We start from the raw sequence: 13,553 nt of genomic DNA, 5'->3' as shown, positions 1-13,553 counted from the left end.
TGATAAAAATTCTTTATTCATGAAATGAGTGGTGGCCTTAGGAGAGCACCGGGCCACGATGACATACACTTGTGACAGGCAGAAGCAACTGCCACCAGCTCCTTATGACTGGCAAAGAGAGGAATACTTAACAGACAAATTGGCAAGCGCAAGAATACGCTCAACGCCAAGTCATGAAAAGTCTCAAAAACTAAAACTATTCAACTTCTTTTTTGGCCACGGAGATACGACTTTCCCGCAGTAATAGCCTGGCAAGTGTCCAGAGGCACAGGACTTGACTCTCTGTGGGAATATAGTAACTATTGCAAACTGACAGAGAATATTAGATTTCACCTTGGTACCAGGGCTGTTTCATGCCAGGACAAAAGCGGAAAAGAAAGCTGAACCCCCCCTCAGCACTTCAGAGAACTTCTTTCATTTCCTCTTTGAGAAAGGCTGTGGAAGTTTACTAGGCCTTTGCTTTCTGCCTCGATAGCCTTTGGGAGACACAGAAACACCCGTATGTACACACTCACACATAAATACACACACAGACAGTAGCAGGGGGAGCTCAGAGGGAGGAAAAGAGCTCAGGGTGTGTGGTACTATTCAGAGAGGATAAGATATGGAGCATTAATGGGAGCTGGCTTCTCTCTCTCTTTCTTTTGCATGTGTCAGTTCACATTGCAGGCCAAAGCGGGCTATTCCGGGGCCGTGCATCCACCGCAGACACAAACCACACACATCAGCACGAACAGCACAGCCTGCACACACAGCAATGCAGCTGGCCCCAGCTGAATCCAATGTGGGTGCTGAAAGAGTTTTTGCTAATCACAGAGGGGGCCCCTTACTCACTCATGCTTAGTGTAAAAATCAATCATAGCACAATGCAAAATTACAACTTGAGATCACATTAATACGAGCAAAGTGGTTGCTTTTATCATTATTATGTGATTATGTGATTCATCATCATTCTGGATATTTTTTGAATACTACAAACCCTCTTTAAGACATCCACGTTATGGTTACTGAAGTATGTCATGTCCGTACGCCTGTAAACAGAGGATATGTTGGCATCATTGGGCACTAAAGCCACCCAATCTGACTGCCCGGCCTCAAATGGTCCAGAGTAAAGAACAGAACCACAGCCAAGCTAAGGCAAGCGCCGGCGTCATTAAGATACATTAAAAGATCATTAACATGCTATTGTTCAGGCCCTGTGCTCCTAAAATGAATCTGTCTTGAACTGAAATATGGCTTGGAATGTGCTGCCATTAAATAATAATATTTCTTGGCTTTATCAGCCAGCCTTTTTCTGTGCCTTTGTCACCTAGAGGGAACTGGGATAAAGACTTAGAGGGGTAACAAAGAAGATGAGACAGAAAGCGAGGGCAAGGATAACACATTTACTGAGCAGATATCCATCATGGCACTGTAATGATGTACAAAATCAATGGAGTTTGTGGAGAAGGGCAAGATATCTAGTTAAAGGATAATTATGGTTTTGAATATACCTTTATATTTTCATAGGTGTTATCATTATTGTCACTGGGTTTAATATAATTGTAAGCCATTTCATTTGGAAGTAGAACTGAAGGTGAGTACACCTGACGTGTTGGTAATAACCCAATAACCTCTCATTGCTACAGAAGGCTGTGAGCAAGTAGCAACCCACCATGGGGTCACCCATTTGTTTGTGAGCTGCACTTTTGAAGCCTTGAGTCAGGTATTTTGCCCGTCACCATCGTGTTTTTTTTTTTTTTTTAAACCAGAAGTGACCATATTTAGATGACAACATAATGACTTGAGGGAAAATGTACTGATTTCTATTTATAAGAGAATTTGACGCTTTTTGAATGGGAGTTTTTCAGAGCCAGACCCTAGTGTCCCTCCGTGGTATTGTACTTTAAGGCACTTCTGCATTGGGTTTCTCTTTTCAGACCTGCTGGCTACTTGCATTTTCATACACAGTCTATATCTATGAAGCACTTTGGATGTAGTGGCCACATTGAGTATTGAATCCCTAACACAACATAAGCCTTAAAAGGCATAGATTCATATGTAATCATTGGAAAAGCTGCAGGTGTAAATCAGTAATTACATTTTGCTGACCATCACAAACATCCCTACATGACTTCATGTGCATTCAGAATTTGATCCTCTCAGAGACAACAGGAAGTTAGCAGGGCAGAGGAAGTCTTTAATTCTCTCAAATGTCTCAGCTGGAACCCAAATGTCCAGCTGAGACATTTGAGAGAATTAAAGACTTCCTCAGGAATCTTATGCTTACTTTCTGTGGGTTCAAACCATAGAAAACTGAAAAGATTGTTAAGAAATTAGCATTTTTCTTAGGTGTGAATGTGGCACTTCCTTGGAAAGAAAGATCCCATTTTCTTAATACATTCATAGTTGCCAAAGACATGATTGGTTAATAATTGGAAAATAATTCTACCGCTCACCTGTCTTCTCTTCCAAATGTGTTTGGCGAGCTGATGAATTTGTTTTAAGCCTGAATGGCTGTCTGACTGCTCCTGTTTGTTGCCACACAGGACTTCTTTTAAGCAATACTGCTGCCTTTCCAAATTTCAGCGGGTACTTGGTGAATAGTCTTATTATTACCAAACGGAATACTAGCAACATCTAAGTAATAATAGACTCAAAAAAAAAAAATCATAAAGTGTGATTAAAATATAGAAATTCAGAGTGCTACTGAGAGAATTTGGCATGGTAATTTGTTGCTTCAGGGAAGATGAAAAAAAAAAAAAAAAAAATCCTGATATGTTATGTTCCGTCTGCCCGCTCCCTCTACTGCCCTGACCTCTGTAATGGGTGCAATCTTCAAAGATGAACCATTGTCCCCGAGCCTCTCTTCAGTACTCACACTGAGGGGCTATTGTCACCATGTGGTGGGTGCAGGAGTGATACAAAAAGGGAGAGTGGGCCGGGAGGGAGACAGAGGAAAGGGCAGAAAAAGAAAAATAAGGGACAAACACATCGGAAAAAACAAAAAAACAAAACAAAGAGAGAACAGAGTCCAACTTAGGAGTCAGCCAGAACAAGGGAGACTGTGTGGGCAGAGTGAAGTAGCCGGTGAGATGGAGGAGGGAGTGAGGAGCTGAATTCTAAAACAGCAGTTTCCAGACATGATATTGAATATATTTTGCATAAAGAGGGTCTGGAGAAAACACTCGCTGCTGACAGCTGTCTAGCTGTGTGAAATGACTGGCTGTGTGTCTCATTACAAGGGGACGGCGGGTTTAGAGTAAGAGCTGGACAAATTCTGCGGGGGAAATCTAATCTGTGTTATGAATAGCTGATATCACCTTTTGATGTGCTAGCGCAATATTTACTATTCAGACTGATGTCTACTGATGTAAGCTGCTGAAAGATTCACACATGAAATTGGTCTTGATGTCATGTCTCAGCAAGTGTGTAGGTCTGAGTCACTATGCATATCATCACAGCACCTTAAAAAGATAAGTCAGTGTAGAAGTGACCCCCTGCTGTGCCTCTTACTACTGAGACTCACAGCCCTCTTACTTAAACATGCCATCATCTACAACGATATCACACAACATGCTGGGATCTGTATCTGCGATTACAATGAGGCTTTTTATTCTATGCATTTAAATGGCCAAGTTAGTGTTCTAGTAATTGAATTAGCGATGCTACCAGAGCTTTGGCGGACAGTTTCTGTTAGCTACTGATTAGCAGGGCTAATTGTCTGGCTGACAAAGTGTAATTGCAAGGGACAGGCCCACGAAATACAACGCGCAAGAGTGGAAAGAGCCCATTGTTTTCTTCGGAGTACCCTTTCCTCTTAACGGCACAACGATACAAGGGGAAGCAAAGAAAAATGGAGGACCAATATACATCTCAACAGCATACAGTGTCTGTTGCCAAAGGGAGCTGTTATGGATAGTGTTTTCATGTGCCAGTGCAGGAGGGGAAGGAGAGAGAAGCTGGAGTGAATTTCCACTATTTTCTCCTCCTCTTGCTGTATTGAATGGTGAACAATGCCACTGATCCACCTCATCCCAGTGCTTATTGACTAATGCTGTGCCACAGTGTTTCAGTTGAAACTCAGCCTCATTGTCTCCATCCTGTTTCGATTTCGCACAGAAACAGCTTCCTAATATTGGACTCTTAAAGGTTTCGTTTTTTTTCTATTTAATTTCTCCTTACATTAGCAGCATTGCTTAAGATAATGTGAAATCAAAGAGCTCTAATTGTGCCTACAAAGCAGAGACAAGGGGTCTTTTCATTTAGGGCTTTTCAAGAGCAGAGAGTAGCCTTTGACTGGAGCAAGTGTGCGAGGATACAGCTGAGGTTAAAAATGGGCAGTGGGGTGGATCACTGTATTTGGGTATTCAACGATGTCAAAGGACATTATCTGAGGAGCTCACGGGCAGACGGACACACAAAGCTGAGAGGTACATCGATCTTGCGTGGCCGTTCCTCAGACCTGGCAACACAGTTGGGAAATGGAAATGCCAGCTTTGATTCACCTGCCTAAGTTTGGCAGCAGCTGAGCTCAGGGAGCTGAATGAGGGATAGTAGGGGCAAAGGGACAATAATGAACAGATGTGAGATATAATGTGCAGTTCACCTGTGGACCTGTAGAGTAAAAAAAAAAAAAATACAGTTTTTATCGCTAATTCTAAATGTCTCATTAGTTGTACATGCAGCAGCGTTTAGTTCTTGTCTCCTTTTTTTTCACTAAAGCTCCATAGGTGTGAAAGTGGAGCGAGGAGAAAAGTATCCACCTTTTGTTGACAGTGTTTTCCAGATCAGTGAGGATGAGGATAGAGGTTGACGGGGAGAGGAAGACCTCTTCAGGCTGTTGAAACGCTACAGAAAAAAAATCTTTAAGCACCAGATATTAACTCCAATCAAGGCAATAGGGAGGGCTGACTCTTGTTTCGAGGCCAGAATCTGTACACTTCAACCCCGACGGCCATTCAGTTTGAGTACTTGCTACAAAGTTCATGTAATGTGGAATATATTGAACTGTTTATGATTCACTGAGCGTCCTTCTGTCTTGTAAACAGTTCCTTTTTTATCTTTCCTAAGAGGTTGAACCCTCTCTACTCCCAGGACTTATTGAAGACCAAATCTGTACGGTGGCCTGAAAAGACACAATAAAGGCATAAAAGTTATCTGATGGCTTAACATCAACTTTTCTCATAAAGGTCCTCTTTCTCTCCAACCTCTGTTGTCACTGGATTTTTCTATTTTTTTTATTACCTGCAAGCGAGGAGGGCATTTACGGAGGAGATTACGGTTGCTGGGGTTCAGGCCCAATCAATCTTCTTGTCTCAACTTCATACGTGCAATTGACCATCCTAAGTGTCAGAACACCCCTTAATGCAATGGTAATGCTACCAGAGTTTATTTTCTGCCTCAAAATGTGCTTAAAAACAAACTCATCACACTGCAACAACCGAGGGAAAGAAAAGTAGGTGGGATTCATTTTGCCTTCATGCAGCAGAAGGCCTTAGAGGCTGTTTTTTTTTCCAGAAACGTCTCACGCATGTACATCCAAGATGAGAACAGCCATCGATCACATGGCAATTATATCCAACTCTTTAGCCTATTGTAGGCTGTTTGTATTACAGCGTCTCTAAGCCTAGTGCTCTGTCAAACCATACACAGCCTCCCTGTTAACGCTGCCAGCCATGCAAGAACAAATCACTGCCATCGGGCATTATCTCACAGGGCTGATACACGGGGATGGGGTGAAATCACAAAGACAAGCGTAGGTGTAGCTTTTAGCTTGATTTTCCTCAGCAGGAAAGAAAAGAAAACCTCATGCAACTCGTCTGAATATCGATGCAACTGAAATAAAACCCACTGAACTACTAACAACTGTTTGTGCTCAAACTTTCTTTGTTGGCCCCTGGATTCTCAGCACCATACCATATTCCCTTGTAAATCTATTTGATCAATCAGCTGTGCATGTAATGTGAGTGGAACAATAGTGCCAAAGGGGAAATTCATTCAAGGCTTTCATATCCAACAACAATGAGAATGCGGAATATATGTAAACCCAGCCACAGAGGCAACTAAATCTCTGTGCAATTAATCCTCTGTTTTATGCTTGAATGAAAAAGAAGAAAGGAAAGATAGAGATTTCAGACAAGGCAAGTGGAAGAACTCCACTTGTCCCCCTGAAGTTTCAGCAGTTGAACTTTGACTCTGCAGCCCTCAGGTCCAGTCAAATGTAAAGCAGGGACAAGTGCACAGGTCAGCTTGAATTGCCCCCAGGCCTTGGTGGGGATTACCAGATCCTATTCTCTCTCTCTCTTTCTCTCTCTCTCTCTCTCTCTCTCTCTCTCTCTCTCTCTCTCTCTCTCTCTCTCTCTCTCTCTCTCTCTCTCTCTCGAATGTCTTGGAGATGAGTGGTTGATTGGCTCAGTGGAATCTCCTCACTGATTCTGCAACTCCAACCAAGCGCAGGATGAAATAAAGAAGGATGGGGGGGATCATTGGGGTGTGCACATGGCACAGAGCATCTTTAAAAAGCATCTGTGTCTCAGTGAGCGGCCACAAAAGACCTTCTCTGCGTGAATCCTCGTCTCTCTCAGTGGGGGGTTTCTCTGCTTTCTTCCCGCTGTCTGTATGCTATCTCACTGCTCCCTGATTCTTTTGTGTTTGCCGCCCTCCACTCCTTCAGCAGATTTAGACTCGCTTCTTATTTCGTCAGACCGCTTTTCTCATTTTCCTCTTCCAGTCGGATTTGTATCAAGGCCGCTCCCTCCACCCTCCAGTCTTCTCTTCCATCCAGCCACATTCTCACTTTCTCTGTCTCTTCATCCTCACTCCTGGTTTTCCAGGGTGTAAATGGCAAACATCAAGAGTCGTCTAAGCATCAAAGCAGCCTTGCCGTGACCACCTAGAAATAAAGCCCTCAATGTGCCAATGTTTGCATGGCAGCTCAGACGGTCATAGAATGGTTAGGTCCACAGGTGGGGTTGTGGGCTCATACTTGTGTGAAAAAAGAAATACAAATGATTTCATTTTATAAATGAAAAAAACACCATGTGGGAAAAGGGGGATGTGAGACAGACTGGGAAAAAAAACATAATCACCATCTTGTGATTTATGCATGTTTAATGCAAATTGTCACCATAGGCAGAAGACAAAGGCCTGAAGCCTGCATACGTTATTTCTGCTCTGCATTTCAGACCATTTGATTGTCTGTGGATTTTTTTGACGTTGCTACCTTAAGAAAAGTAAATATATAAATGGCTGCAAAATATATGTCACATACAGTTTCAAATTGGATTTAAATGTGAGGGGTATTAGCACTTACTAGACTTCACATCAACACTGTTTCCCTCCCTCTGTGTATGGAACTACAGTGTCGTCAACCAAACCCAATGGTTGGGAAGTTGTTGTGACATGTGAAATGCTAAACCACTTTGCTGTAACAGCTTTAACTTGTGAGCTGGTAGCGCTGTGCGACGACTATCGGTGTTTGTTTGAGGCAGGCGGCACGCTGCATCGTTGTAAGAGTCATACGAGCAGACAGAGTGAATGCATATTCACCTGGGAAACTGCGTGCAATCAACTGGGATAGACTGGGAGAGACTGGGAGAGACTGGGAGAGACTTGGAGAGACGGAGTGAGAGGGAATTAGCACTCACCTGGATTAGTGTCAGGTCTTCCAGGTTGAGCCTGAAGAGGTGATTTCTGTGAAAAGAAGGAAATATTTGAGTTGATGGAGCCACTTTCTGTAAATAAATGAAGAAAAACATGCTAGGATGTTGCAGAATTTTTTTTTATCTCAAAGGCCAGAGCTCTGTGCACCATTTATCTACCGCATGTTCATGTTCTGCCTCTCGTGCTTTCATCTTCACCCCTCTCATCAGCAGTGCCACCGGTACACCATCTCCAAAATGGGAGCATACGTACATAAACTGTTGAGAGGACGTTGACATTTAAGAGTACTCTGTTCATTTCACTGTGTACTTATCCTACCTGTACATTAATGACACTGCCATCAGACAGTTTGAAGATGCATGTATGCAATGATAAAATCGACTACTGTAGTCTCGAGCCGTTAGCCTCAAGCAGAGATGAGCAGCAGGCTACAGAGGTCTGCCTCTCCGCACCCTGCGATTTTTGTATCATTTCAAAAACTTGTGGTCTTCAGGTCGCCTCACTTTGCTGAAGCTTTTTCACATAGCGCTCCAAAATAAGTCTAAATAGAGTTTGTTGTGTGAAATTGGTGGAGCTCCCCTTTAAAACTGCTGCATCTGAACCTTCTAAAGTTTCCCTACACTTGACATAAGAGCTTGTAAGAGTGTAGCCAGGGCACTGAAATGGACTAAATACAACAGATGCCCGGATTTAGACACAGCAGCAAATGAAGGACTTCTAGGTTTCTCCAACCCATAATTACGACGGCAAGAAAAGACAAGACGAAGCAGAGCTAAAAGGTTTGACACTCCTATTTCTCAGAGTTTTTGTGTGTATGAGAAACAGAAAAAGTGACCGAGAGTGTGAGAAAGACACTGAAGGACAATCAAAGCCTGGCGGTGAAATCTCAGTCTAGTAAGTGCCTATCCTGCCTCACCTGAAGCTCTTTCAAGCTGCAAGGCACAAATAAAACGGTTTTGCTGGCATTTCCAACTTTTCAAGAAACATTAGACTCAAATGGATGCCATCAAAAGTGGAATAATCTGTATTTTGACTAACGGTGTTTCAGGCTGTCTACTAAAACTCATTATGCACCATTACCGGAATGAGATCACACGAAACCTGACATTCAGGAATAAAAGCATTATTTATTGTCATATCTTTTTTTTCTCTTTCAGACTTCAGCATTATCCATGTTTTTGTTGTACATGCCAATCAAAATCCACAAATATTGCTGGTCCATGCCATGGAAAGAAAATTTGGTAGGTTTAGTGCAACTTCAAAGCAATACCATGTTTTAAGGATGATCTGACTCAGAGGATTTTTCTTGCTTTGCTTAAAAGCTGTTTTGCAGGTGCCTTTCTTTTTTCATCAGCAACCATTTTTAAAGAGCGAGCATTGCTTTTCTATCAAGTCGAAATCTAATTTCAGAGTTAAAACCTTCAAGCCTGTTCGCACAAACACCTGCACACGCACACACACACACACACACACACACACACACACACACACACACACACACACACACACACACACACACACACACACACACACACACACACACACACACACACACATACAAACGCTTTCGCAAAGATCTATCAATCTCCTAAAGAGTGGCTATCAGCCAGGTCTCTGTGGCCATGGCCCCCTGTTTTACAGTATTGATATTTGCATCGATCCCTCTTTCCTTCCATTATCACTCATACTTCTAACCCAACCGGAGCCCATCCATCCAGCTGCATTGCCTTTCACAGTTAGACACTCAACAGCTGTCGAGTTGGCACCGACAATTGAACTAAATCTCTTATTTGATTTGTTTTGAGTGCTGCAAATTTCTTGCGAGAAGTGGCTGAATCGAACAACAACAAAAAAAGGATGGTCACAATGTGTGTGCTTATATTATATTGTATTATATTATACTATATTATATTTAGCGATACAATTTGCGATCTGTTTCAATAGAAGTTTACTCACCTCTAAGACCTTTATCCATCCACGCATACACTCTTCCTGATTAGCCTATTCAATCTAAGTTGCTGGGTGCATTAGTAAATTCCCTGGGCTCACTTTGTTTCTCTTTGTTTTGCTGCTCTCCTTCTTGATAGCTCCTCTGTTATCTCCTATTTACCTCGAGGTGAATGTTTTTTCACTGCTGACAACTAAAGCCATTAAGTGAAGTGCAGAGCACGGTACATCAGGAATCAACCAGAGACTTATACAACTGCAATGTATACACCATCAACGTTACAGACACCATTAGTGGATACAGTACATGCATGCAAATATACAGAAAGTATAACATTGTTAGTTTTAGCACAGTGCTATTTACTCCAAGAAGGCAGGCCAGTCCCCACAATGTGACTGTGTAAACAAACGTATGTCCTCACAACACAAGTAATACAAGAACATGCGCTCACTCACACACACACACACACACACACACACACACACACACACACACACACACACACACACACACACACACACACACACACACACACACACACACACACACACACACACACACACACACACACACACACACACACACACACACACACACACACTTGGCTGGACTTGACAAAGACAATGGACTTGGAAACAATCTCCAAAGCTATTTTTCTTTGGGTTGGAAGGCATCTATTAGAGAAACTGATCATTACTCATGCAATGCACACACAAACACTGTGATAAAGAAGAATGAAAGATAGCAAAGAAAAAAGACCAGGCAACAAAAGAAAATGACAAGAGGGGAGACAGAGGGAAGAAAAAGAAAGAGAGAAAAACAATGTTGGATATGGCTTACCTGGCACCGACGATCAGTTCGTTCTGGCCAGGGTCAAAGGTCAGCTGTGAGTAATCCACCGTTCCCTCTGCTTTGAACCTGAAGATCCACGGCTCCATCTCTGCCAATGATACACAACAACAGTGAGACAATCACAGAGGAGTATTTACCATAGATGACAGCTGCTTATCTGAATTGAAAGGGTCGTAGTCACTTTTCTCAACACACCAAAAAAAGTGAAGTCCTAAGGGTCCAGATTTGTAACAAATCTCTTAACTCTTAACGTCCCTGCCTTTGTTTAGATTTTTCTTAACTTATCTAACGGTGCATTTGTTCCAGCTTGATTTACAAATCAAATCACCCAAATTTATATGGCAAAAAGTGCCAATTTGAACTAAAGAGGAGGCCAGAAAACAAATAATTTTACAAGACCTCCCGTTTTGTTGCAATAAAGCTGCATTATTAGGTCGAAATAGTTGCAAAAATTTGTTGCACACCATCGGGACAAATAAACACAAGCCCACTGTTGAGATGCAGCAGCCTTCCAAATACAATCACACCTGAGCAAAGAGCTCCTGGACAATAATTTGAAGAACCCTGGGAACAACAGCACTGTGTTACTAAGTATGTTTACTTATGTAGTCCACTAAAGTGTAATTTTAAAGCATTCGTACTTTACTTGAGCAGTTCCACTTTATGCTATTTCATACTTTGGTTCCAATACATTTCAGAGGTACCTAGCTTACATTTTGATGCACTACATTTATTTAATACCTTTAGTTATTTTTCAGTTCAAGATTTTACACGCTAAAAAAGCGATTGTATCAAAATTAGCTCCACTTTGCAGCTAAACACTAAAATTACAGATTAATCCATCATTAACAACAACCTAGTCAATTCAGAGTATTTTCAACAGTATTTTTACTTTTGTTATTTTAAGTACATTAAACTGAAGTTTGTAAATATGTTATTTTGTTTAAGTAAGATGCTGAATGAAAGACTTGTACTTGCAATAGAGTAACTGCCATTGTGGTGATTTTACTTCCGTAAAGGTTCCCGATACCTCTTCCACCACGAGGACCAGTATCATTTTTAACGTGAGAAAACGGCTTCTTCATTTTTAGTCTGATATGTTGTACAGGCCATAACCTGTTCTCAGTTTTGGCGGATTTTGAGTGACATAATTAAACCTGACTTGACTTATTTAACAACAATTTCTTTTGAAGGATTTTCTTGAAACATTTTTTTTTTTTTTTGCATCAGTTGTCAACAATTTGTTATAAGTTTCACATGTTTTGTTTTTTTATCACAACTTCTTTACAAATTTGTCAGTTCATTTCTCACCTTCCATGATACAAATATAAACGATCTTACTCTCAAGCTGTCCTTGGTGGATAAGGTATCTTATTCAAAAAAAATATTTTCCATGTATCAAAGTACTCATGCTCCTTGTCTAACAATACCCCAAACGAAGTGAAACCTGAAATTTGGATGTCTTATGGCTCAATGGGAAGTCCTTTGAATTCAATATACCACCAAAAGCTGCTGCTGATTGAGTGATTTCATCTAAATACTCGACACAAACCATGAAGACGGATGAGATTCGAACTTCTTATGGAAACTGACCTTGTCTCCATGCTATGAATACATACAAACATAAAGAGCGAGAGAGATATCCCAGGCAGATACTGACATCTTATCCTCAACATGCCTGTTCTCATGGCACCCAACCCATTAACCCCTGACCATTCGAATGAGGACGGCCTGTCTACTGTCTGGTTACCCGATAGGTTTAGTCGAGGTTGGTCAATCTGTCATTACCTTGACTTGTGTTCGCCATCACTCATCACTTAATGTGCAGTCATAATAATTTATACCAGTATTATTGTATACACAGGTTGGGTTACACTTCAAGAAACCATGATCATACATAGGACATTTTTACCAGATTTCCAGGAATTATATTTGAATATCGACGAGTTAGATGCAAAAACTCCATCAAGGCAGAATTTTCAGCAGTGGTTGCTGCAGTGATTTAAAATCATTCATCACTATATTTGCGAGCTATTTCCTGACTAAAAATTTGAAAGAGACTTTTTTAATTTACCGGGGAGCTTTCCATCAAGGCCGGAACACAGGGAGAGGACAGCTTGAATATCCTCTTCGAAACACATTATCTGCGTCTTCAGGCACACCTGTCAGACAGCGTTTCAAATGAAAGCACGCTCTCCCCTGACTGCATCAAAAGCAAGTACTTCCGAGTTTCTGTGACAAACGTGGGATTTCTGAGCGATTCAAAATGAAGACAAACAGAGCAAAGAAACAAGATCTTCCAAGGAACATCTGCTGCTTCCAACTCACGTAGAAGGACCAAACCCTGGCTCTCCTAACAAAACAATATCATCTGCTGAGACAGCACCACTGTATGCAAAGACGTTTTCCCTTGTTCTCTTTCAAGTCTCCAGTAATAAGTACAAGAGAAGTGTGAGAGGAAAAAACAGAGCGGCTTACTCCCAAGTTTTCTCAGCACTAATACATTTTCATTAGCAGTGGTGAAATAAATATCTGGAAGATCACTCCCAACTTCACACCGCAGATTTCATTCTGCTTAATGGCTGCTGCTCTGCTTATTGTAAAGGGAGACACAAAGTTTTGAATGTGCCAATCCTCTGGCTCTGCTGGGCTTGTTTTTTACACCATCGAGAGGATCCCTGGCATACAAATGTAGCTGTGACACCCCCCGGGGAAAGACGGCGCTTGACGAATCCAGCTTCTCCCCATAAATCTCCTTGACTCACCAGGGGAGGCTCGCTAACCCGGTGATGGAGTGTGTGCGTGTGTGTCTGCATGTGTCTGTGTGACACAGAAAGAGAGGATATTTGTTGGAGTGTGCAAAAAGGGCAAAAGGTTCTAATTGAACACAGCAGCACTCAAAGGATTTATGGCCTTTTGTGACGAGGCCAAGGAACCATTCATAAACATTCATAACCAGCTTGGATGGGCCCTCCCAAGGCTGTGCAGCTAAATATACGGAGCTTCCCAAAGTCAAACTCATGGGGGTTTAACGGATTGTACTTTGGTTTTATGGCTGGAATGAAAAAGTGTGGCACACTTGGAAAGATTTTGAAAAACAACATTGCAG

At 41.8% G+C, this 13,553-nt stretch overlaps 1 protein-coding gene across 2 annotated transcripts in view; it reads right to left on the bottom strand.

Annotated features, from left to right (window-relative positions):
* sema5a (sema domain, seven thrombospondin repeats (type 1 and type 1-like), transmembrane domain (TM) and short cytoplasmic domain, (semaphorin) 5A) overlaps positions 1 to 13,553 on the bottom strand; it is a 125,050-nt gene that overhangs the window by 72,416 nt on the left and 39,081 nt on the right. For both annotated transcript variants that reach the window (XR_011311195.1, XM_069705510.1), the window contains exons 3-4: positions 10,433 to 10,532; positions 7,629 to 7,674 (exon numbers count right to left, since the gene is read on the bottom strand). Coding sequence is in view for 1 of the 2 variants with exons in the window: in XM_069705510.1 (XP_069561611.1) it covers positions 7,629 to 7,674; positions 10,433 to 10,532 (146 nt within the window). In the remaining variant the exon portion in view is untranslated. The remainder of the gene's footprint in view (positions 1 to 7,628; positions 7,675 to 10,432; positions 10,533 to 13,553) is intronic.

The sequence above is a fragment of the Brachyistius frenatus genome, unplaced genomic scaffold, assembly GCF_029030835.1.
Source record: "Brachyistius frenatus isolate BFR_SWC_R1_liver_20210118 unplaced genomic scaffold, ASM2903083v1 Contig_57, whole genome shotgun sequence".
Lineage (NCBI taxonomy): Eukaryota > Metazoa > Chordata > Actinopteri > Embiotocidae > Brachyistius > Brachyistius frenatus.
Note: the sequence above shows the minus strand (reverse complement) of the source record. Positions and strands in the feature narration are given on the sequence as shown.